General features: G+C 44.7%; 1 protein-coding gene across 3 annotated transcripts in view; it reads left to right on the top strand.

Moving 5' to 3' along the window:
- Window positions 1-27105, top strand: part of LOC146026580 (cytosolic carboxypeptidase 6-like) — a 1552889-nt gene that overhangs the window by 1246086 nt on the left and 279698 nt on the right. For all 3 annotated transcript variants that reach the window (XM_083157364.1, XM_083157363.1, XM_083157362.1), the window contains one exon: window positions 1642-1756. In XM_083157364.1, coding sequence (XP_083013490.1) covers window positions 1642-1756 — 115 coding nt within the window. The remainder of the gene's footprint in view (window positions 1-1641; window positions 1757-27105) is intronic.

The following is a 27105-nucleotide window of genomic DNA, read 5'->3' as shown; positions in this document are numbered from 1 at the left end:
TGATTACACGATCTGCTAGATGTGGTTTGCATTGATTAGTTAATAGAAATAGAACAGGTCTCGGGGCGGCTTTACCTAACGTAATGACACATTAGCGCGGTCGGTACCGTTATTTCTTTATATATCTAAGGCAGAGGTAATAAATCCGTTAGCAAAAGCTCCTTTTAGCAACTAGAGCTGCCATTTCCCATTCGCAGAGCTGTACCCTCTATCTGAAGTATATACGGGTTGCATGTTCTGTAACTGGATGTATAATTGAATGAGGGGGGGGGGGGGTCATATACGGAAAGTCTCATAGGCAAACGCGGGGGGGGGGGGGGGGGGGGTTCTGGTTGCCTGGAAACCCCCCTCCACTTGGCAAGTGCCTTAAATTATGACAGTAGAACTGGTAGATTAATAGGGTTACCACCACATCATGCAGTGTAAGGGACAGAGTAGAGCTGCTGCACATGCCCAGTGTACCAGCTTCTTCTACCACGTTTACTGTATGTGTGGATCTGAGCCCTCAAACATCATCATTGCCACAAGGTAGCGGGTGCACCACAAGATGTGTGCACCTGTGGGTAAATTTATTTGCACCTACGCAAAGTTTTCCAAGGTTTCCAGCTCTGCAACTGGCCACCTGTGTCTATGGGGTCATGTGCCAATTATACAATAACCCTGATTGCAGAACTAATAAATAGTACACACCACTGTTTCACATCATCATTTTAAAGTGTAGCGCTACAATGGAACCAATGTTCCCTCTAATTTTACGAAGGCTGTGTGCGGCAAAAGATTTTGGCTGTGCAACTTTGGAAGGAAATTTACATTTTTGTGCGTCACTTATATATAACTGGAAAATGACGTTCAGCATTTGTGTTAACTTTACTTCAAAATGATAATAAACATTTAAACATTCAAAACACAGCACACAATGTAGTTAATGGGTGAAACACACATTAATTGAGTCCACAACTGCAAAAAGGGACCACTGCTGCTTTGTGCGCTCTGTTGTAATGTCTGTGCGCACGCTCCTCGAGTTGTGCACGCGCGCACGTGCGTACAGCTTAGAGGGAACACTGCATGGAACTAGCCCCATTGTGGACTGAAATACTATTCACGAGAATGTAATGTATGAATTTTATGAGAACCAGAGCCTCATTAATATTAGTAGAGCTAGTGCTATTTTTCAGCAGGAACCAGCAGGAACTCAGTTCCTGAACCTCTTATTTAATATGACATCATCAGGAACTGGGTTCCTAAACCTGTTCTGGGCCAAAATGTACTTTCCATAAGATATGTTTTATTTTCAAGTCACATGTGAGTGCCTTCGTTTCTAAATACAATATATACATCTCTCTCTCTCTCTCCCCCCTCTCTCTATCTCTCCATCTCTATTTTTTTTTTATTTATCCACCCCAAACCTAGGGTTCCTGGACCTATTTCTCCAGAAAAATAGTACTGAGTAGAGCTCATGAATATTAGTAGAGCTCATTAATATTAGTAGAGTTTATGAATATTAGTCAGCGCAATAGCTACTGGTTCTAGCAAATAGATATTGGATAAGGCCATAGAGTACAGGCAGCCTTGATTGACAATATATTTACCAATTGAATTGGATTTTGATGACGTCTAACATTCTCTTATTCCATCCCATAGGTATCATTGACTTCCTTGTAAGTCAGCATCCCGCTGCCAGATTATTGCGGGATCACTTGATTTTCAAAATAGCACCAATGCTTAATCCTGATGGGGTGTACCTGGGAAACTACAGGTAGGAGAACCAGTTTACTATGAATATACTGTAGGTCCGAGTGATGTTCAAAAGACAACAACAATGTCATGTATGATGGTGCGACCTGAAGATGTAATACAACAATATACAGTATCACATTACTGTACACAATGCACCGCACACACCTCATGTAACAACATCACAACACACCCAAGATGCCCTGCCCCGGGTTCTGTTTGGCCAATCTGATAAAGAACTGGGATGACCACCAGTTGGTGAAACCATCAATGGTCATCTATTGTAAAGTCGGTAACCATCAATAGCCGCTTGCCATATAAACATGGAGGGTAACCATCAATGCTAACCACACCGAAGGCCATCTCTAGATGAAAACACTTTTTTTCTTCTCTCCAGGAGGTGGGCCTGACTCTGTCACATAGGATAACCCTCAGATTATGACTTGTCTCTATGGGAAATGAGACATAAGACAATTGTCCATTGATAAACATGGCCAAGACGTGTCTCTTGGGTGGTTTTGTCTTAATATACGCCTCCCATTTCCAGATCGGCATCAATTCCACAGTATAAAATACGTATGATTAATTATAAGGAGCTTTTGCACCTTTCATGTGTTTTTAAAAAAAATAAAAGTAACAACATTATTTAATGCCCATAACTTATATAATACTCCATATACATACATAAATGACGCTGATATTTTGAACTAAAACGTGCACACGGTATCCTGTAGTCAACATTTCTGTCGTTGAAAGGAATATTTCCCTATTAATCTGCAACTTGGAATACTAACGCTCAGTCCCAGTAGTAAAAGGTTAATCGTGGAACATCTCCTTCCCTGCGGCACGGAAGGGGTTAATAATAAATCCCCATGAACATTTAATAAGTTTGGCTTTAACTTAAGTGCTTAGCACAGAATAGCCGCTAAAGCCAAATCAGCTATGGATTATTCATTTCTTGCCTGAAATGTAACAAATGACTTTTCCGTTTCCGACCAAGAAATCTCATGGTCATTGCTTGAATTCATTTAGCATGAAGAAAGCAAAGCATTTATCACCGAGAAAATTCCCAAAGTCACCAACAGAGAAAGTTTGAGGCTGATGCTTCGAAAAAGTTCCTGGATGGATAGAACTGGAATTCTGAGCAGTCGATGAGCTGACAATAGATTTTGGGTCTGCTGCCAGCCAAACTAAAAGTCCTCAGCGAAAATGTGGCTTTGGCATAACCGGCCTTAACTAATTCAACTGCGGTACTACTGAACACCACTTCTGCTGCAAAGTCATGGGGCTGTTGGATCTGTGGCACATAGCACATAATACCAGTGTTCAGTGCTATGCGCATACCCCGGACCTGTACAGCGTGTGTAGGGTGGGTCTTCCTGCATTGTTGGATGCTCTAATACTGCAGACTGTTAATGGAAATACTGTGGTACCATATATCATAGAGCACTGTAGCAGGCACATTATAGGTTTGCCCATGAATCTTACTTGCCTACTCTCCTGTAGTTTCAGTGAGACTGATACATTTCTACTTCATAGTGGGCCAGATACACTAAGCTTCAAAAGTGATGAAATGGAGAGTGATAAACGGGTGCCGGACAGTTTCCTGACAGTCGGGATCCCGACAGTCAAAACCCCGACACTCGGGGTCCCGACGGCCACCAGCTATTTACCCCATTTACCCCACATTGCATCATGTACTCCACGAATTACCCACATCACTGGTGAAGTGAAGAGGCTGGTCTACCCTCTAAAGCAGGCATAGGCAACCTGTGGCTCTCCAGCTGTTGTGAATCTACAAGTCCCAGCATGCTTTGCCACAGTTTTGCTATTAGGGAGGGCTAAAACTGTGGCAAGACATGCTGGGACTCTGCAAATGTCCGTGTTCAGGAATGTAATTGCTCCCTACCCATCATGATTCTCCCCAAACCTAACCGATTTGGGTACCTGCTTTTGGTACCTAACTGCCAAACATCTTGGGTTTTAATTTTGCGCAGCAGTTGCATACCTCCCAACATTTGTCTGCAGCAAGGAGGGACATTTTGCGTGCAGTAGGTGCACACCCAAAATCTGGGGGCATGGCCTAGCGTCCCGTTTTCGCCGCTGTAGGTGCATGCCCAGCAGGCTATGCTCCCAGCCCCTCAGGCTGCAGGAATAGATGCTGTGCGCATGATTCATGGATGACAGGGGAACTCCCAACTGCCCCCTGCCACGGGACACTGCCGGCCCCAGGCGGAACGTGGGAACATCCCCAAAAACGGGAAGCGGTCATCTATTAGAATGAACTTGGGTCTACAGTCATTAGGTCGACCCCACTAGGTCGACTGGCAGGAAGGTCGACCTGACTTAAGGTCGACATGGGCCAAGGTCGACATGACTTAAGGTCGAATTTGCATAAAGGTCAACATGAGGAAGGTCGACTGGTCATAAGGTCGACATGGGGTTTTGCACTGTTTTTCGAGCCGACATGTGCCGACAGGCGGTATTTCATGCCCTACCATCCACTAGGGCGTGGTGGGAGAATAAAATAGTGTGCCCGAAGCATCGCGAGCGAAGCGAGCGATGCGAGGGTCCGATTCTCATTGCCAACTGTGTCCATGTCGACTGTGTCGACATTCGGATCAAAAAACAGTAAAAAACCCATGTCGACCTTATGACCTTCCTCATGTCGACCTTTATGCAAATTCGACCTTAAGTCATGTCGACCTTGGCCCATGTCGACCTTAAGTCAGGTCGACCTTCCTGCCAGTCGACCTAGTGGGGTCGACCTAATGACTGTAGACCTAAGTTCATTCTGACAGATGTACCGATTCCCAAAAAACTGGGACGTTCCCATGAAAAGCAGGGAGGTATGATGAATTTGCAGGATGATCCCATTTCGGCTTATGGGTAAGTTCCCAAATCTTCCACCTCTTTATTTTCCTTTGCTTTTGGCGTGCTTGACTCCTAGTGGAAAGCACTACAGTCGCTGTATCCTTGAACTATTTTTGAAAAAAAAAAATCACAAAATACACCCCTCCTCTCACTTGACTTACCGTAACCCTAACTCCTGCTCTCCCATCTCCTCTTCCGCTGCAGCCCGGAGCGCTGACTTCTTCAACTCAGGGTGCCGGTGGCCAACCAAAATGCAGCACCAGCTGGTGAGCCAATCAGAGCTTGCGTACTGACAGCCGCTCTGATTGGCTGCCGGTACACGAGCTCTGATCGGCTCAAAAGCCGGTGCAGCATTTTAATTGGCTGCAGGAGTCCTGCGCTCAAGTACTTGCTTTGTTCAGTGCACTGAGCTCAGTGCATCGCAGGCAGTGGGGGTGGGGTTTGCGGTGGGCAAAATGAGCTGCCCGGTCCCTTCCAGAGGCCTGGGCCCAGACAACTGTACCCACAGCACCCCACTATTGGTGGCCCTGCTGCCAGCCCCTGCTACTCTTATGTAGAACAAATAGAATGTATGGCCATAAGAACTGGCCATGGAACTGGTATTTTTATTTAGCATTGGTTGTCTTGACTTTTACAATACACTTTTGTATATTACAATCTCCGCACTTGATTCAGAGTACTACTTGTGAAAGGTTTTGTATAAAGCTCTCAAGGGTCATTAACTGGCTGGATTTAGAATATCGCTGTGAGAACACGGCCGCTTAAGGCAAAAATGGCCAAGTCACTGATCCACTCACCTGTATTCAAGCAGAGAAGCACTTAAAACCCAACCTACCAATTCACCTTGAGGACTGGATGCGAGAACTGCCATTGTTGTTATTCTTTAAGCTAGATGCCAAAAAGGAAAAGAATATCCAATCATGGCAGCTTAACAAATACTTAATGCAGAGTGTTCATAACCGTCAGTATTTCAGCAGCAGAATGCACGCAGGTGCCGTTGAAATAATACTCAGGTAAAAGAGGGGGGGGGTCATTCATCAAAATGAAAATGGACATTTTTAGAACAGGGCTGCTCAGTATAAAAAAAAATAATAATCAAACACTGTTTCCATTGTGTGACTCGTGTTTATTTATTTATTAACCGTTTCTTATATAGCGCAGCATTTTCCGTTGCGCTTTACAAAGGAGACAGTGATACAACAAACAGGGTATTTACAGACAGTCAAAAGGTAGGAGGGCCCTGCTCGCAAGCTTACAATCCATAGGGAAATAGGTATTGATACATAAGGATAGATACTGTATTCTTTATTGCATCGATTCCACCAGAATGCAAGGTTCTGTGACTGGTTCTGGAATTTGATAAGCTTGCCTGAAGAGATGAGTTTTTAGGGAACGCTTATAGGTTTGGAGACTGGAGGAGAGTCTTACTGTGCTTGGGAGGGCATTCCACAGAGTGGGTGCAGCCCGAAGAAAATCCTGCAGTCGGGATGGGAGCGAGTAATGAGTGTGGATGAGAGACGCAGATCTTGGGAGAAGCGTAGAGGTCGTGTTGGAAGATATTTTGAGATAAGAGAAGATATGTATGTTGGTGTAGTTTGGTTTATGGCTTTGTGTGTAAGTAAAATAATTTTGTATTAAGTACGGTAGAATACAGGTAACCAATGAAGTGACTGACAGAGTAGCTTTGCAGATGATGAACGTCTGGCTAGGAAGATTAGCCTTGCAGCTGCATTCATAATGGACTGTAGTGGTGAGAGTCTGTATTGGGGAAGGCCCATAAGGAGACTATTGCAATAATCAATGCATGAGATGATGAGAGCATGGATTAGAGTTTTTGCAGTGTCTTGTGTAAGGTAAGGGCGAATTTTAAATATGTTTTTTAGGTGCATGTGGCATGATATTGAGACAGATTGAATGTGGGGTACATAGAAAAGTACAGAGTCAAAGATATCACCTAGGCAGCGAGCTTGAGAGGTAGGAGTGATTGACATCTTCTCAACAGCAACAGAGATATCAGGTTGGTAACTACTATTTATTGGCGGAAATATAATTAATTATTTTTTAATTTTTGAGATATTAAGTTTGAGGTGGCGAGATGACATCCAGGCTGAAACAGCAGAAAGGCATTCAGAGACACGGCTAGATACAGATGGGGACAGGTCCGGGGAGGATAGTTAGAGCTGAGTATCATCCGCATACAGATGATACTGAAATCCAAAACGGGCTGATTAGTTTTCCAAGAGATGTATAGATTGAAAAAAGCAGAGGACATAAAACTGAACCCTGAGATACTCCAACTGAAAGAGGTAGCGAAGAGGAGGTAGAATCAGAGAAATGAACACTAAATGAGCAGTTAGATAGGTAGGATGAGAACCAAGAGAGGGCTGTGTCTTTAAGACCTAGGGATTGTAGTGTTTGTATGAGAAGTGTGTGGTCAACAGTGTCAAAAGCAGCAGAGAGATCTAGAAGCATTAGTAGTGAATAGTGGCCTTTAGACATAGCAGTGACCAGATCATTCACAACTTTAGTCAGTGCTGTCTCTGTGGAGTGTTGGGCACGAAAGCCTGACTGAAGTGGGTCCAGTAAGTTGTGCAAGTTAAGAAAGCATGTGAGGCGAATGTAGGCAAGTCTTTCAAGTAGTGTGGAGGTGCATGGAAGTTGAGAAATGGGACGGTAATTTGAGAGAGAGCTTGGATCAGAATTCTGTTTTTTCTCAGAATCATGTAACAATAATCCATTCAGCAAGCGTTTCAATAAATATATAGACATAGTGTATTATCTACACTGAAGATGGGAGTGTTCGGGGTCACCTTGGTTACTTCAATAATTTATAAAATGGTCCTGATTTTGCTTCTTTAACAGGAATGTGTTACTGTAGGCAGTAAACATTAAGCGATTGAAAGATTTTTTTTATTACTCTACTTGAACCTTGGGTCCGATTCAGAGTTGACCGCAAAAGCAAAATCCTTCTCAAAAAATGGATGAGATTAATTATTTCAATTGAAATCCATTTATTCCATATTCCCATACTAGAGCTTTCACTGTTAGCAGTTGAGTACTGTAGTAGGAAACCTTCTCAGGCACCTACAGATGGAGCGCCTCTCTTCTAGCGGGGATCTGGCGGTCGGATCACCAACCGCCAGCCCCCACCTTCTAAAAGGTGCTAAATAAATAAGTATAATCTGATTGGTTGCTTTGGACAACATCCCATTGTTAATTGAACTCCTATCTCTACACACAGCACCAGTTGTTCTCCATGAGCTCTTCTTACAGTAGGACCCCTGCACTGCTGTTTGACATGTTTACTCTCCTGAATCAAACCCCTATCTATCTCATATCCAGAAAAAAGCACTATGACATCATGTGCTGGCCGCAACCCCCCTACCCAAACTTGTAATGTCATGATGTCACACCGATTGGCCAGGGCAGCCACAACCAGTAAATATAGCACTGGCAGCAGCATCCATGGCATCCGGCTCTACAGGTTTCAGGGTATGTGCCTGGGGAGTCCCATGGATGCTCCGGGTTCTCTGCTGTATAGCTTTGGTCCACAGTAGGGGTGGCCAAACCGGTTCTTGAGATCTACCAATGGTCCATGTTCCTACTACAGATCCACTGATTGCCTGAAAAACATAAACTGTTGGTACTGTATATCATGAGGACAGGTTTGGTCACCCCTGGTCTACAGGGTGCTTCAAGGTAACCTGGAAGCCAAAAGCAAGTGCCATGTGACAGCGATGGAGCAAACCCCAGGGTCCTGCACCCCTAGGTGGCAGTAACACTCACACATTCCTCATATCTACCTACAGTGCCTTGCAAAAGTATTCACCCACCCTTGATGTTTCACGTTGTTAAATTGCAATTTACATTTTTTTTTTTTCATCTGAATTTCAAGTGATGGATCTGCACAAAATAGTGTAAGTTGGTGAAGTGAAATGAGAAATATATATACAAAAAATTATTGTTAAAAATAAAAATCTAAAAATTGGCATGTGCATACTGTGTGTATTCATTCATTCTGGTGCAATCAATTACCCTTAGAGGTCACATAATTAGTGAAATAAAGTCCACCTGTGTGTAATATAAGTGTCACTTGATCTGTCAGTATAAACATACCTTTTATGAAAGGCCCCAGAGGCTGTAACACCACTAAGCAAGAGGCGTCACACCATAAAGACCAAGGAACTCCCCAAACAAGTCAGGGACAAAGTTGTTGAGAAGTCAGGGTTGGGTTATAAAAAAATATCCAAATCTTTGGTGATCCCCCGGAGCACCATCAAATCCATCATCTTCAAATGGATAGAACATGGTACCACAACAAACCTGCCAAGAGTGGGCCACCCACCAAAACTCACAGGAGGGCATTAATCAGAGATGCTACACAGAGATCACAGGTAACCCTGAAGGAGCTGTCGAGTTCCACAGCAGAGACTGGTGTATCTGCTCATTGGACCACAATTAGCCGTACACTTCATAGAGCTGGGTTTATGGAGGAGTGGCCAGAAAAAGTAGGCTGTAACATTGCAGTCCATTAGTTATTTAACTCTGTCCACTATATCTCTCTCCATGGATTAATACATCTAACAGTAAAAAAAAAAAAAGATTGGTGCTTGTGTAGTTTCATGGCGGCAGTTACGCCGTCAGTGTAGCGTCCCTGCCAGAATCAAGCGTAGTTCCCGCTGCCAGCGTAGTTAGCGTAGTCAGTCAGAAGTAGCGTAGTGTTCGCCAGCATAGTTAGTCAGAAGCAGCGTAGTGTTCCCACAGCCGCTTAAGCGTCCCTGTCAGATCCAGCGTAGACAGTCAGAAGTACTTATTGTACTGTAATGCGTTAAGTTGCTTTAATCCTTCTTCTTATTAACTAAAATCCAGTTACAAGTTAACACATGTCATCATTACTGTCTCAGATGTATGATATGGCAGGTGTGAATGTGTTCCTGAAACACCCCCACTATCCACGGGTGCCTTAAGTGTGGCGAGCGGACGCATTACGTATCCTCCCGACCTTTTCATACCCCCACTATCCACGTCGGCGTGGAGTTGATGTTATAAAGTGTGGCGAGTGCAGCGAGCCAGAAGCGTGGCCAGCACAGCGAGGCCCGTGAGGTGCCGCGGATTACCTTACATGTAATCCACGTCCCCTTGCGGAGCTCGCTGCGCTCACCACACTATATAAAATCAACTCGTGGATAGTGGGGGTATAAAAAGGTCGGGAGGATGCGTAACGCTCAACACACTTCAGGCACCCGTGGATAATGGGGGTTTGAAAAGACTTGGATAGTGGGGGTTTCAAATTCGGCAGGGTGTCCTGTACCCTGCAGCAATAGCTAATCAGACGCAGGAGCGTCTCATTGCTGGAGCGTCTGAGACAGATGGAGCGCCTCTCCCCCAGTGCCAGCATGATCCCCTCTCCGTGACCCCGCGATTGTGCTGACATTGTGTAGAGTAACGCTGTGCTGATAATAATACCATACAGGATCCTGTAGACCAGGCATGTCCAACGTTGGCCCTCCAGATGTTTTGAAACTACACATCCCAGCATGCTTTGCAATAGTTTTAGCATTCTCTAATAGCAAAACTGTGGCAAAGCATGCTGGGATGTGTAGTTTCACAACATCTGGAGGGCCAACGTTGGACATGCCTGCTGTAGACGTTGCTCTGTCTTGTGTGTTTTCTGGCACAATTTACATGACATTACCTGGTGATGAGAATAGAAAACCTTGTATTGAATCTTACTTACGCCCACATTTCCCACACTCCGAGGCTGAAGGACATTGTGATCCCTTACTGCAAAATTTCTTGATAAGCAAAGGCTACGAGTAAAGTGACCTCTATGGGTCAAAGATGTTATTACACGTGTCACCTCGATTATATTGTTTGTTACAGGATATCAGACATTTTACAATTTACTTTCATGTTTCTGTCGCTTAAAATAAAACATAATCTCTCATTAAATTAATTAATGGCAACAGATTATATCGTTATTACAACCGTTCATCACCAGTAATTGTTCTATTCGATCCCGATTGGAGCACAATCGATTTGAGATCTTATTGGACGGCAAGCAAAAAAGCATTACATTTTGACTATATAGAACAGATCTGTACTATATGGTCATGCCTTCACAGTCTATTTTTCTATTCGATTTCAATGCAATGCCACTTGGCCGCGCATCCAGATCGATTCGAAATCGAATGCGTTCGATTTCCATTTGATTTTGCTTATAGTATATAAGCAAAAGAGATGAAATCTAACCGTGTCTACATCCCATAAAAATGCTAGTGCATCCATTACCTACACACCATGAAAGCATACATTTTATGGGTTGAAGAATAATTCAAAAATGACATCAATCAGCTACGAATAAAGACCGTCCTGAGGCATTTTGGGCCTTATTCTAGTTCACTCTTTTTGACAAATTCCTTCTTAGATAGACAAAACCATGTACACTGCAGGTGGGGCAGATGTTACTTGTACAGAGAGAGTTAGATTTGGGTGGGGTTATACTTCAAGGTGAGATCTATTTTGCAGTGTAAAAATAAAGCATCCAGTATTTAACCTGCACAGAAACAATATAACTCACCCAAATCTAATTCTCTCTGCACATTTTACATCTGCCCCCCTGCAGTGCACATGGTTTTATCCATCTAAGAAGGATTTTGTCAGAAAGAGTGAACTAGAATAAGGCCCTTTGTGAGGCACACAGTGAGAGCATCCATTTTGTTGACTGGAATATTAATTAGTATGCAACTATTCACTCCGAGGCAAATCAGGATATACTGTAACCAAAGCACAAATTGCTTCATTTATGTCCTTGGTTCAAATGCAATAAGATGCCTCAGAATAGTGCTTCACTACTATACATAACATGGCTGCATACACAAGTCTGCCTCACATTTAGACTCAGTCATGTCAGTTGTGATATTCATGAGTGACACACAATTCATTATGTACCAACAGATACATTTATACAGACAGGACAGCAAAAAATATATAATAGGATAAAAACTGAGGTGTCTTTAATTATAGAGAATATTGTCCTCTTGGTACCCCAGGGCAGGGATGCCATCAGATATTGTGGGTCCCGGGACTGACAATATAGGCAGGGCCCCCCTTCCTTTTCTCAAACACATGAAATGCTTGGTAAGACCTCTATCTGCTCCACCGGGGCAGGGACTAATGTGAATGTTCAACTATACTCTGCAAAGCGCTGCGTAGGGATGCCAATCCCGGGGCATTCTTTCAATTCCGGGATTCGTGATTGAAAAATGCGCAATCCCGGGATTGGCCTCCCTAATAAAAAAACCGGCCCCTCCCCCATATGTCAATATAAATTACTGCACCCCGCACATCCTCCCTGTGCCTATAGTCTCTGCCCTGTCACTTACGGTGGCAGTGGTGGTGACAGGGCACAGGCAGCAGCAGGACATCTATCTCCGGCGGGTGGGCGGAAGGCAGGGGGCGTCTGTCCGGGTTTGGGACAGTCTGCTGTGCTGACAGGCAGAGCAGCGGCCAGGCTGCGCAGTGTGACGTGATGTCAGGGGCCACGCTGCGCAGTCTGGGCGCCACCATGCTTGTCAGCACAGCACACAGTCCCTCACAACTCCCAAGAGCAGCACTAGGGGTAAGGAACAGTTAGCCAGGCAGCGTCTGAGCCATATTCTGGTGCTCAGCGCTGCCCAGCTTTAAGCAAAAACTAATGGGGTTGCTCATCCCGGAATCCCGGGATTGAAATCTTCAATCCCGGGATTCAAATCACAGCGATTTTAGGCCAAAATCCCGGGATCCCGCCGATCCCGGGATTGGACTCCCTAGCGCTGTGGAATATGTATGCGCTATACAAGAAACTGTTAATAAATAAAAATAATAAATACTTTCCAAAATCCAGTCCTAGGCCCCATTTCTGTCTGGGCCTGGTGTCCCCACAGCCCCCCCCCCCCCGATGGGTGAAGATGAGTGAAGAGAATATGTAATGGCGGGCAATATTGTACTAAGCCCTGAAAGGTGATAAAGTGGAGTGTGATAAACCTCCAACCAATCTTTTTCAAACACTGCCTGTAACATGGTACAGTACAGTGGCGTATCCAGAGGAGGGACTGCAGCACAGTTCAAAATTCAAATAGCATACCTCCCAACAGTCCCGATTTCAGCGGGACAGTCCCGATTATCAGGGCCTGTCCCGCTGTCCCTCCCATGGCCGGCAGTGTCCCGCGGTGAGGGGGGGGGGGGCTGTTGGGAGTCCCCCCTGTCGGCTGCTAAGCAGCAGGGAATAAACGCTGTGCGCATGCGCACAGAATCTATTCCCGCAGCCAGGGGGCTGGGGGCATGGCTAGAGGCCCACAGAGCCTCTGGGTCATGCCCCGATAGCGTCAAAATGGGGGCGTGGCCTCACGGGAGAGCCGCAAGTATAGACCACGCCCCGAAATTAGGTCACGCCCCTAAAATTTTGGCGCGCCTGCGGCGCGCGGCAGCTACGTCCCGCCTCCTAGACATCAAAAGTTGGGAGGTATGAAATAGGGGATCCACACCTACTGCCAGTGAGTCAGTTTGGAATAGCAGTTGGTGACAGTTGCTGTGCCTTTCCTATTTGAATTTTGAACAGTGCGGCAGCCACACCTCTGGAGCCTCCCCTGGTACAGTAGTTAAGAGCTGATTGGCTGGTACTTTATTTCTATCCATTTTATCACTTTCAAGCTTAATACAATGCTATGTATACTTTATTTCTCTCCCTTTTATCACTTTCAAGCTTAATACAATGAAAATCATGACTGGGACATAGCTATACCAGGATATACTTTATTTAGGAAGGACAGAATGGGAAAAATTGGAGGAGGGATTGCAATATATGTGAAAAAAATATATAAAGACTACCTTAATTCAAAGTATTGAAGAAAAAACGGAGGCCCTTTGGGTGGCCATAGAAACAGGGGAGAAGGTGATTCTTCGTATAGGGGTGATCTACAGACCACCAGGTCAGGAAGAGGAACTAGACAAGAGCCTATTGCAGGACATCAATAAAATGGCATTAAAAGGAGAGGTGATAATCATGGGAGACTTTAATCTACCTAATGTAAACTGGGAGCTGCCTGTTGCAAGTTCCACCAGAAGTAGGGACATGCTGAATTCCTTGCAAGGAGCATCCCTCCAGCAATTGGTGAGGGAGCCCACTCGTAAGGACGCAATATTAGACTTAATACTTACAAATGGTGACAGAATATGTGACATAAATGTGGGTGAAAATCTGGGATCCAGTGACCATCAAGCAGTATGGTTCAAAATAAGAGACTGACTCAAAAACAAAGGTGTTATATTTTAGAAAGGCTGATTTTGTAGAGATGGGAAACTCTGTAAGGGATTCTTTGGCAGAGTGGAAGAACTTGGAAGGAGTGCAGGATAAGTGGGAAAAATGAAAAAGTGCAATTCTAAAAGCAACAGAACTTTGTGTCAAAAGAGTTAGGAAAAACACAAGAAAAAGAAAGCCATTGTGGTTTGCAAAAAAAGTAGCAAGTATTGTGAAAGCAAAAAAGTTGGCCTTTAAGAAATTTAAGCAGACCCAGAAGAATGAGGACAAAGAGGTGTATCTTGTTAGACAGAAGGAGGCTAAGAAGGTAATCAGATGTGCAAAAGCACAGGCTGAAGAGAAAATGGCCCAGTCAGTGGGTAAAGGGGGGGACACTTTTTTTTAGGTATATAAGTGAAAGGAGAAAAACAAAAAGTGGAATAATTAGACTGAAGACAGAGAGTGGAAGTTTTCTTGAGGGGGACAATGTAATAGCAGATAATATTAATAATTATTTCTGCTCAGTATTCACTGCTGAAAGAGAGGGGAAGGGGCCACAGTTAAGTTGCAAGTATAGTCAGAAAACTGAGGGAGAGACAAGTACATTTACAGAGGAGAAAGTCCTCACAGAACTCTCAAAACTGAAAGTGGATAATACAATGGGGCCAGATGGGATACATCCAAGGATACTAAAAGAGCTTAAAGGGGAGCTGGTAAAACCAATAACAGAATTATTCAACCAGTCACTAGCTACTGGAGTAATCCCAGAGGACTGGAAAACAGCGAATGTAGTCCCACTGCACAAAAGTGGAAGCAAGGAAGAGGTAAGCAACTATCGACCAGTGAGCCTTACATCAGTAGTAGGGAAATTGATGGAAACACTCTTAAAACAAAGAGTTGTAGAATATCTCAAAACCAGCAATTTACAGGATCCAAAACAGCATGGGTTTACTGGGGGAAGATCATGTCAAACAAATCTTATTGACTTTTTTGACTGGGTGACTAAAGTAATAGATCAAGGTGGGGCTGTAGATGTAGCTTATGTAGACTTTAGTAAAGCTTTTGACACTGTCCCACATCGCAGACTGTTAAATAAACTTGAAAGCTTGGTATTGGATTCTAAGATAGTTGAATGGATAAGAGCGTGGTTGCAGGACAGAAAACAGAGAGTTGTAGTAAACGGAGTACAGTCAAAGGAGGGAAAGGTTACAAGTGGAGTACCCCAGGGATCTGTACTTGGACCAGTTCTTTTGAATATCTTTATTGGTGATATTGCAAATGGAATTGAGGGTAAAATGTGCCTTTTTGCAGATGACACAAAGGTATGCAACAGGGTAGACACACCAGGAGGGGTAAAACAAATGATTGAGGATCTAGGTAGATTAGAGAAATGGTCAAGAGAATGGCAACTAGAGTTTAATGCCAAAAAATGCAAAATCATGCACTTGGGTCTCAGAAATCCAAAGACTCAATATAGTATAAATGGCACTATAATGGAAACTACTGAGGAAGAGAGGGATCTAGGTGTCACTATTTCAGGTGACTTAAAAGCAGGTAGGCAATGTAACAAAGCAATGAAGAAGGCAAGTCAGATGCTTGGTTGCATAGGGAGAGGTATCAGCAGTAGAAAGAAAGAAGTAATAATACCACTGTATAGGTCATTGGTATGACCTCACCTAGAGTATTGTATTCAGTTCTGGAGGCCATATCTCCAGAAGGATATAAATACATTAGAGACTGTACAAAGAAGAGCAACTAAAATGGTGCATGGCCTACATCACAAAATGTACCAGGAAAGACTAAAAGATCTTAATATGTATACTTTAGAGCAGAGAAGGGAAAGGGGGGACATGATAGAAACTTTCAAATATATCAAGGGCTTTAACAAGGTACATACAGGTGGGAGACATTCTTCACAGGAAGAGGAGCAACAGAACACGAGGACATGCACTGAAACTAGAGGGAGGAAGATTCAGGGGAAATGTGAGGAAGAATTTTTTCACAGAAAGAGTAGTAGATAAGTGGAACAGCCTGCCATCAGAGGTGGTAGACGCAAATACAGTAGTACAATTTAAACATGCTTGGGATAAGCATAGTGATATCCTTACAAAAAAATAAGGATCAAATATGGTTTGAGGTAACATGTTTAAAAAAAGGGGCAGACTAGATGGGCCAAGTGGTTCTTATCTGCCGTCAAATTCAAATTCTATACATCTGGCCCATAATGAGTGGAAGATTAGCTTAACTACTGCCAAAGCGTTCCATTATATTAAAGACAAAAATGTTGATCGTGCAAAAAAAAAAAATTGCATTCCACAACTATATAATTGGTGACCTTTAATTGCCTTCTAGGAGTTTTTAATTGCAATATATTGATCTGGTAGATAAAGCATCTGAGTTGGCAATCTACTGTATAAAGCTTATTACCCTTAATAAACACACTGATGGTTTTAATTACTATTACGCTAATTGATTGCAATTCATTAGGGCTATGTTAAACTCACAAAACAGTATCCAAATTCTGTGAGTGTGATTATGTGATCGGCTGCTTTGTGTTGCGGAATATGTAATACTGAACCATCCTAGAACATATCCATTCTCTTATAATGCAGAAAACAAGCTGGAATAGTGGATCATTCATGAAAATCACTTACTGCAAATCCCCAGCATGAGCCAATTATATCAATGGTTTCTTAATGAAATATCCTTCTTCTCTGTTTTATAATAACTATGACTGATGCACACCCAAGACTTCAACATCAGCGCTGTAAGGAAAGACTCAGAATATTGAATCGCAGTGGGTATCCGACCACGAAATCCCGACAAGGGGGGGGACGTGGATCGCCCCCCCCTCCTTTGCGGGCTCGCTGCGCTCGCAACGCAGTGGGCCTGGTGCCTCACTACGCTCGGCACACTAATTTATTCTCCCTCTAGGGGTGTCGTGGACACCCATAGGGCGAGATGTATTAATCTTGAAAAGTGATAAAATAGAGAGTGATAAACCACCAGCCAATCAGCTACTACCTGACATTTTTCAAACCCAGCCTGTGAGATGACAGGTAGAAGCTGATTGGCTGGCTGTTTATCACTCTCCATTTCATCACTTTTCAAGTGATCTGGCCCACAGAGAGAGAAAGTGTCAGGATTCCGGCGTCGGGACTTTGACCGCCAGGATTCCGACTGCCGGGATTCTAACAGCATCCCAATAGGTTGACAACACTGGAGAACTGTGATTGCCTCCGAGTCCGGCAGACGTGCGAGGTGCCGGCCGAACTCGGAGGCTTTTTTAAAGAGTCATTCACTTACAGGACCAAACGGTTATGGTATAAATACATTGACAAAAGTTCGCCACAAGCTTATGGTCAACATAGACATGTTCGACATGAATAAGGTCAATGTGCATTTTTCAAGTTTTGTTGGTGTCTATGTCGACATATGTCAACATGGACACTGTATAAACGTACCGCATACCCTCTCATAGCTCACTGCTCTCGCCATGCTTCGGGCACAGTGCTTCACTGCACTTGGCAATGTATTATATTCCCAGTCTATGTGAGGGAGTGCGTCAGTGTGATAGTACGCATGCTGCAGGGTGAGGGAGTGCATCAGTTTTAGTGAATGCATCACTGTGTTATAGAATGCATGTCGCAGGGTGAGGGAGTGCGTCAGTGTGATAGAACGCATGCCGCAGAGTGAGGGTGTGCATCAGTGTGATAGAACGCATGCTGCAGGGTGAGGGAGTGCGTCAGTGTGATAGAACGCATGCCGCAGAGTGAGGGTGTGCGTCAGTGTGATAGAATGCAGGTCGCAGGGTGAGGGAGTGTATCAGTGTGATAGAACGCATGCCGCAGAGTGAGGGAGTGCGCCAGTGTGATAGAATGCAGGTCGCAGGGTGAGGGAGTGCGTCAGTGTGAAAGAACGCATTCCGCATGGTGAGGGCGTGGGTCAGTGTGATAGAGCATGGTCCGGTGCTGATAGAAAGCAGTCTGCTGGCTGAGGGAGCATGTCAGTGTGATAGAACGTAGGCCACAGGGTAAGGGAGTGCATGGGTGTGAAAGAGTGCAAGGCAAGGGAGTGCATTGGTGTTACAGTATAATGCGCAGGTCGCGGGGTAAGGGAGTGTGCCAGTGTGATAGAGCCCAAGCTGTGGGGTGAGGGAGGGCGTCAGGGTAAAGAACGCAGGCCACAGTGTGCCCAGTTTATGTTCCAGCAAAAGGAGGGGTTGATAGCTTTTGAGGGTGTGGGGGCCCCCCAGATATATCAGAGTATGGGGCCCCAAAAATTCTGTTGTCTGCCCTAGTGGCAGGGGTTGAGCTGAGTGGCTGTGCAGCCAGACCTCTGACTACATCACACTGGGCAGAACTGTATAGCTGAGGATGGGAGAAGACAGGCAGCGTCTGAGCGAGTGCTCAGACACTTCCTGACATTAGACTGCGCATATGCAGTCTAATCATAAAATCCCAGGATTGGAAACTCCAATCCTGGGATTGAAATCCCGGACATTTTGGGGCCAATTCCTGGGATTCTGTCAATCCCGAGGACCCTTGAACATAAATGTTGCAGAATGTTCAAAAATATACATGAAAGTGTATAAGGTACTTGTTTCCTAGCACGGCGCCCATCGCATCGCATACCATAAGGCATACGATGGTATGCGATGCAATGCGATGTTACGCGATGCAAGCCGATGTTATTCAATTTTAAATTGTATACCATCGCATTGTATGCCATTTACAATGGTATACGATTTAAAACACCTAATGGGTGTTTTCAATGTTACCCATTAGGTGTTTTAAATCGTATACCATTGTATATGGCATACATTGTGCCCCCTATAAGATAATTAATTGTATAAGCACCGTAATGGGTGCTTACAATGTTAAAAGCACCCCCACGTCACCCCCACTATCAACCCGAAGCGTGGCGAGCGCAGCAAACCCGCGAGGGGCGGCGGTACGCGTCCTCCGACCTTTTCATACCCCCACTATTCACGTCGGCGTGGAATTGATATTAGATAGTGTGGCGAGCACAGCGAGCCACCGAGCCCAAAGCGTGGCGAGCGGCCGCGGAATACATGTAAAGTAATACGCATCCGCTCGCCACGCTTCGGGCTCGGTGGCTCGCTGCGCTCGCCACACTGTATAAAATCAACTCCACGCCGATGTGGATAGTGGGGGTAGAGGAAGTGAAAAGGTCAGAGGACGCGTACCGCCGCCCCTCGCAGGCTCGCTGCACTCGCCATGCTTTTTAACTGTGCAGCAGCCCCTCCTCTGGAGTCGCCGCTGAGTACCACCGTTATTCATCAACGTGCCAGTGTCTACCTCTTCAGTGGTGTCCTCTTCTAAGGGTGCCGGAAAGGAGTGTATCAGCTATCCAAGACTTTTTGTCGCCTTATAAATTGAATTAATCCAAAATCCACATTGAGTTTATGTAAATGGCAGTAAAGTCTGCAAGGTAGGTTAAACTCTTTTATAAACAGCAAATGAGCCCCAGATTTGCTGGTGACATACTGTAAACTCATCTGCATATTTTAGTTTCTATAGCCGCATGTTTGTTACAATCCTTGTCTCTGGACACCATCCCAGAACATCATTAAGGAAAAAAATTGGCATTTAAATTGATATATCTTGCCTGGTGCAGTGCGTGTAACAAACAAATATTTGCTGAAAAGTCGTAGAGATATTCTAGACAAAGAAAATCAAGGTCATATCAAGGATAGTGGGGCCTTATTCTGATTGACTTGCAAGGCTGCGAAAAAGTGTAAAAAAAATAGAATAAACCATTGGGTTTTGTTGTGGAACTATGAGTCCAAGCAAGCCTGGAACGCATACTGGGACTTGGAGAACCACAACCACCGGCTGGGGGAAACAGACAAACGTAAAGACTACTCACTTCCAGGCTCTTGTCACCTTGACGGGCGCTCTCCCGCACCTATAGGGGAAACACAACCTCCCTATACTTACTTTCCCTAACATGAGGCTAACTGACCTACGCTCCCTTAACAACGTTACATTAAGGCTTCAGGTATCTAATCCTTCAAAAAATTAACTAATATGCAAAACAACAGTACATGTCAAAAACACACAGACAGTAACATTAGGCGACAGAGAATACACTCAGTGGGAGGGAGTTTACATATCAACCCTTCCCTTACATAGAACCAATCTACTCACGAACAGCCATTCCGGCCATGTGAAGGGAACAGCTGTTCCCTTTTCCCTACTCAATCCTGGCCCTGGGAACAGCTGTCGCAAACCAAACTGTTCCCAGCGAAAGGACCCTTCAGGGGAGTGAAAATCACCCCCAACCAATGAGGAGACACAGGCCTATGTAGGCCTGAAACACTTCACAGGCCTTAAGAGGCCTAACACAACACACAGGCCATAGGAGGCCTAAAATGACTGACAGGCCTTAAGCCTGTAGTGGGGGAAGCAGGCCTAATGCCTGAATCTGCAGCCCCTGGGCAGTTTGCCCACCCTATGGGGCCTCGGGCCTTGCACCCGGCTACTGATGCCCACAGGCCTAATGCCCGAAAGTGGTGTCCTTGGGCCAGGAGGGTCCAGCTAAATTACCAAAGGGCCAGGAGGGCCCATCTACATGACCAACGCCTAGTGGCTAAACATCCAGTGGTCTAGGGACGCCTACCTGGTGTTGGGAGAGGCTGCGGGGGGAGCTTTGTTAGCTCTTTTGCATTCCTCCCCCGCAGGCCTCTCCTGGGACAGCTGCCGCCATCTTCTTTTCTTCTGCCACTGGCCTGTCCTGGCCAGCAGCGGCGCCTCTTCTTTTCTTCCTGCAGAAGGCGTCATAGATCTTCTTTCTTGATCTTCAGGCCTCTTCAGTGGCTGCCAGAGCTGTTCTTCTCTCCGCCGCCATATTTGTTTTCTCCATACGCGTCATCTCTTTTCCACAGTACACTCCTGTGCTCCTCCGGCAGGGGATCCTTCTCTTCCGCCTCCCTGCGGCATCTGACGTCAGAACGCCGGGGGTGGGGCAGAGTATGGCACGGCGAGTGCTGATTGGTTCACTGCGGCCATCTCCTATTGGCCACATATTCAGGAGCCGTGATTAGCTCTCGAATGGCTGGAAATGTAAGCTGCCGCGAGCGGCGCTTTATACTGGCGGCCGCATTGGCGCCAATTTCAAAGCCCCGCTCTGTCCACGCTGCTGCTCGACGCCGCTTTGCCACCCGCACCATAGGTGCAGGGATCAGACAGCTGATCCCTGCGCTGGGGGGAGCCGTGCCCTGTGGAGGGCACAGCTCGCTCTTCCTGTGCCTGCACTGCTGATGCTGCTCCGGTGCTGGGAGCAGGGAAGCTATCCCAGCACCGGGGCACATTGTTACATATACAGCACAAAAATTCCTTATTAAATTTCCCTCCAGGTGTACATATAGGAGGATGTTGTATATGGGCAAATATTTTTTTCTAGGTTTGATTCTTGGGCGTAAAATACCCCCAATTACTTCTAACTCTGCAACAAACCCATTTGTTTGCATACAGAGGTTTTTTCTTATAGTGTATATGTATTCAATTTGTCATTATTGATGGTTTTCTTTATAGACTTTGTTGTTCTTTTTCTTTAAAGGCTTTGTTGTTCACAAACAACGTTTTAAAATTCAATTTCACTCTACTTTCCAATTTATTTCAGTTATAGTTGTTTGCTGTCTTCAAATGACTGAAATCTGTAGAATATAAACTTCTATCAAATCAATTTGTTCATCTCTATTATGTATCAAAGCTCCAGGCTCCTTTATTTAGCATTACCACCCTACTGCTTTATGAACTGTGCTTTTCCAGGATTTGTCTGTTACCCCCATGTGTATTCGTCTGCCCTCAGATAGACTAGATGAAAGCCCAGTGAGTGATGAAAGCTGGCCATACCTAAAGATTATCTTTCCAACATTTGCATATGTAGTTATAGTTAGTTGGTTGGTTGGTTGGAATGAAAATCTGGTAAATGACAATCAGCCATTTGCTCCCAAAATGGACATTATCAGTCATTCAAATCTGTTGAACCAATTTGTCTAAACAAATGTGCCCATCTCTAGGTGTATGGTCAGCATAGGGGTATCTATATTGTGTTTGTGGAACCCATACTAAGAACATACTGACATCATGACCTGAACATAGTCCTGTTCATTTGACCACTGGGCGGCCATTTTCTCTTGCTGTCAGTGTGGGACTCCTCCTTTAGCACTGGAAAGTTTGATGCTGTCTAAAAGGTATAATGGGTGTGTGCTTGGTCTATGTTCTTATCCTATTTCTAAAAGTTTCCTCTAACAGTCTGGAGACATACCAGTAGGGTTATCAGGGTTGGACTGACCCACCTGAGTACTGGTGAAGTTCCTGGAAGGGCCATTGTCTCTGGCCGTCCTCCTCCTGATACTATATTCCAGACTGTGCATTCCCACTGTACTCACTAATGGTTGGCTAATCCTTCATGGTGGGTGACCACACCTCTTCAGCATGGGCCTGTACTGCTGCATATCCCAGGTGGGTCCTTTATGGTGGGGTCTGAGGGTAATTAACTGTTTACTACAAATTACAAATAAATTTAGCAGGTTTTTGAAGAGCAGGGGAGTTTTTATCCTTTACGAATGGTGGATACCACTAAACGGCATGTTCCATGGGTTGGGTTCTCAAAATCACCACACATCTGCTGAACATTTATGGGAACATTTACTAAAGCTTCTAAAGATGAAAAGAGGTGATGTTGCCCATAGCAACCAATCGGATCCTGGCTATCATTTCTCTATTGCAACTGTCCATACATCAGGACGACCAGCATCCGATCCAGATCATGTTCCCTTGAACGCCCTGGCAGCTTTCCAGACACACGTTAGATCTTATGTGTGTGATTTCACATAAGATCCATTGTACGATCTGTAACTGCCAGCATACTTGTCATCGGTTCATCTGTGCAGTACATAGGATCGGTATCCAGCCAACAGATCTACAATTTCTAGATTGACCATGTTATGGTGGACCACACTTAGTCGAACCCTTCTAGTTAGACACCTAAAGATAGTTGACCATGTCTAGATCGATATTAACGGATATGCCAGTGTTAGAGCGACGGGAACGTGATGACGGTCACATGGTGGACATGAGTTTTTCACTTTTTTTGGGTACCAAAATATCAAAGGGCGACTTCCTTCACGCTTAACTATCCGTGGGCATAGAGTAAGATTATAATAGTGTACCAAGAGAGGCACACTATCACAGTGTCCACGGGGACACCAAACAAATGTGAAAAACTAATTTTGATCCCAACACGGATGACAATCTTCAGGCGTCTAACTAGTCGGGAAAAGGGAAAAAAAAATTCAACAAAGAATATAATCGGGCGCCTAGACAAGGGCTGGTCTCCGACTAAGGGTGGTTGACCATAATATGGTCAATCTAAACAACGTTGATCTGCTATTCCATAACCCATAGGATCACACCATCCATCTCATGAACGATGGGCCCGCACTTTGGATTGTTGTCGTACCAAAACACCTCATGATGTGCACAAAAACACACACAATGCATTGCATGAGCCATTGAAATCATGCATTCGGACCTGAAATCGTTCTCTAATGTATGGCCAGTGTGGAAACTCCAAACTGCTGGAAAAATACTTCAGCACAAAATCTGCGCCGTTGTACTGCAATTTTTGAAATGCGGAAAACCTGACCATTCACAGATCTATTCCACGGCGCAGATGTGTCGGTACAAGGGAAATAAGATTGTAAGCTTCTTTGGGAGCTCATGTGCCTGTGCGGTAAAGTTCTCTGTACAGCATTGTCATAGGCGCTGAAACCGTGGGTGCTCCGGGGCCTGAGCACCCACGGAAGGTGAGGAGCACCCGCGGCACGGGCCACGGCAGCGGGGTCCCAGCAGCTGATATGCTGTCATCAGCGGGGGTCCCTGCGGCGCATGGGAACTAGTCGCGGTATTAATACTGCGGCTAGTTCCCATCTTTCGCAGGGACCCTGCTGCTGACGGCATATCCGCTGCTGCTGGGACCCCACTGCGGCGCTGCTGCTGCTCCCGGACCCCGAGAGAGCAGCGCGTGAGTCCGGAGGTGGGGTGGGGGGGCTGGGGGATTTTTTTTGGGGGGGGAGGGTTTGGCGGGTGTTGGGAGCACCCACCGGAAAAAAAGGAAATCGGCTCCCCTGAGCGTTGTGAAATATCTATCGGCTTGATTTTCATAATCATAATATTAATAACAATTCTAATGGTAATACAGATGATCTCTGAAGTGTTAGCGTCCGTTTAACATTCTTGCACACAGAGAAATAAAGTTGGGCATTCAAAATACATTTTTTCGCTCTCTGTGTGAATATTTGAATGAAATATAATAACGTGTTTCACAAATGGGGTCTATAATCTCTGTCCTGAAGCCAAATAGAGTATACTTATATTTATATACACTTATATACTGATATTTTTCTATTATTAGCCTTTTTTTTGCTGTGAAAGCAATACATCCGCATTGTCATTTGACATATTGCTGTAATATATTGAGTGATATTTTTTCATTTGCCAGTTAAGTGGTGTCTTGAAGCGGGAAGACCGTGGTTCATGGCTACCATAAAGTGTGTTCCGTGAAGCATTTCCAGTGTTTGTGGAGATTCATAATCCATCTCTTATTTTTATAGTAAACATTTTGTCTGATTAGATGCTGCCACTGCATATCGAGTTCTAACCCAGTGGAAATGAACTGGGGGGGAGACCTCTCCACAAATGCGCAGCTCTTATTTATGTTTATGGGCACATAAATCCTATAATTACCGGGTCCTGCCTCTATATATTGTAACTGCTATTTAATGACAATTAAGTTTTGTTGCCATAGAAATGAAAGCAAAGAAGTTACCTATCATTTCTCATTCGTAGACCTCACAGACGCTGAATTATAACATTACCATAGTAATTGGCAATTAGTCACCATGAAATAAGCAAAAAAATATATAAAAAAAATACATCACGTTTTCTCATATGAAATGTAAATTACCATCACACTGAGCGTTCTCTCTCTGTGGTCAGACAAAGAATGAAAACAGAACAGAAAGTTGAACAAAGAGAATGGATTAACCCGTTTATCATCCGCAGACTGCGGGCAGGGATAGTCTCAGTAGTACTGGAATGCTCAGATACTTATTTCATTGTATTCTGTATACAAGAAGTACAGGTGTACAGTATATAACTCACAGTTACTATGCACAACAATACATGATAAAGATAAGTAAATACAATAAATCTATTTGGAAAAGTTGGACAGTTACAGGGCCAGATGCATTAAGCTTCAAAAAGTGATAAAAAGGAGAGTGATAAACAACCAACCAATCAGCTCCTACCTGCCCATGTCACAGGCTGTGTTTGAAAAACGTCAGGCAGGAGCTGATTGGTTGGTTGTTTATCACTCTCCATTTTATCAATTGTAAAGCTTAGGGCATCTGGCCCATAGTTTGAAATTTGCAGCTGTTTTGAATAAAAGGGTAACAGTCAGTGAATGTGCTGACCGTCTCACTCACATTGTTAAGACCAGCGGTTCCAAATCTTTTCTTTCTCCTGTACCCCTTGATTAGGATTTTTATTTATGAGTACCCCCCTTCTCTCATTTTGAAATATACACATGAGTGGAGTAGAAGTGAGCGGTATGCGTATCCTTATGTATGTCCTTATATTAAGGAGAAGCGGAGAAATAGTGTGAGGTCAGGAATCGAGTCCCTCTGTGTCTGGCCGCCAGCTTTATACTGGCTCCTGGGTTCCGGCTAAAGCCTGTTGGATTAATGCCGCTGCTTCGTCCACCCGTGTCAGTACGGGGTAGATGAACGCTGATATCTGAGGACAGGGTGGGTAACTCCCAGTGGATTGCTGTTGGACAAAGGAGATGTTGATGACGGAACTAGAAGTAGTGGCGTAGCTATACTATAAACGACCCCCCCCCGCCGATAAATTGAAGCGCCCCCATCCCCTCCACCGTGCCTTACCTCAGTGCCTCCCCGTGCCCAGCAGCAGGCAGCCTTGATCTTGTCTGCGGTCTGGTCTGGCTCTCCTCCTGACTTCTATTAAAAACGGACCATCACAAAATGTCCGCCCCCATACAGCAGGCAGTTTCAGAGAACTGTCTGCTATATGGGGGCTGACATTTTATGATGGTCCGTCTCAATAGCAGGAGAGGAGCCGGGACAGGTCAATCTGCTGACCTGTGGTGGTGACGGCGTTACAATGCCCTGCAGTCCCTGGCGCCAACACTTATACAGCGCCTCCCCGCAACCGCGGGGGCTGCGGGGCTATTGTTACGCCACTGACTAGAAGTGATGCAACATGGCTTATCACCACGGCAATGGAAATCTTCCACCATCAGAAGACTTCTTCCTATTCTTCCGCCATTATTAATATTATTTTCAAGTACTCCAATCGATCTGCAGTGTACCCTAGAGGTACAAGTACCCCAGGTTTGGAACCACTGGTTTAGACAACAACATTTTTTTTTGTGTTTAGAAGATATGTTGTGTGGCATATTTACATATTGCATTTTTGACCTGATAATTACAAGTTATTATCACCGCTTCTTGCCTGAATGTACTAAAAAAAAATCACATGCAGGGAGAGGGTCTCTGAAAATAAGCCATCCTTGTTTTGTGGAAAGGAGTGAAAATGACCACAAAAGCAGTCATTTAATTCTGTATCATGATCTGGGGCCATTCTGTATATGAGCAGCCTCCTGACCAATTGTGCAGAGACTCTTTACCTGGGCCCTGCCCTCCCCTGTAAACTTCACTGGCACTTCAGGCAGGGGGAGAGAAGAGACAGACCTAGAAAATGCTAGGTTATATGGCCCTTTTATGGGAGGAAGTTAAATGAGCCCCGATTGGTTGTCTACAGGTTTAGTAATCCTTTTTGGAAAACGGACTATTCCGTATTTTGGAATAATTTTATATTTCAATGAGGTATCTTGTGTGGACAGGACCCATGTGTGAACACAAAATTTATTTATGTTGAATGAATACATCAAACACATGAAATACACACAAAGTAAGTAAGTAAGTTTTATTTATATAGCGCTCTTTCTCCTATAGGACTCAAGGCACTTTACAGACATCAAACAATGCACATAATACATAGGCTTTGGGCAGTACAGCAATAGACAAGTTGCAGTACACAAACATAAAAGAAAGTACAGTAGACACAATCAGTGGCGTAACTATAGCTCCGAAGCCCCCACGGTGG

The sequence above is a fragment of the Crinia signifera genome, chromosome 8, assembly GCF_055691185.1.
Source record: "Crinia signifera chromosome 8, ASM5569118v1, whole genome shotgun sequence".
NCBI lineage: Eukaryota > Metazoa > Chordata > Amphibia > Anura > Myobatrachidae > Crinia > Crinia signifera.
The sequence above is the reverse complement of the archived record's forward strand: the minus strand, read 5'-3'. Positions and strand labels throughout refer to the sequence as shown.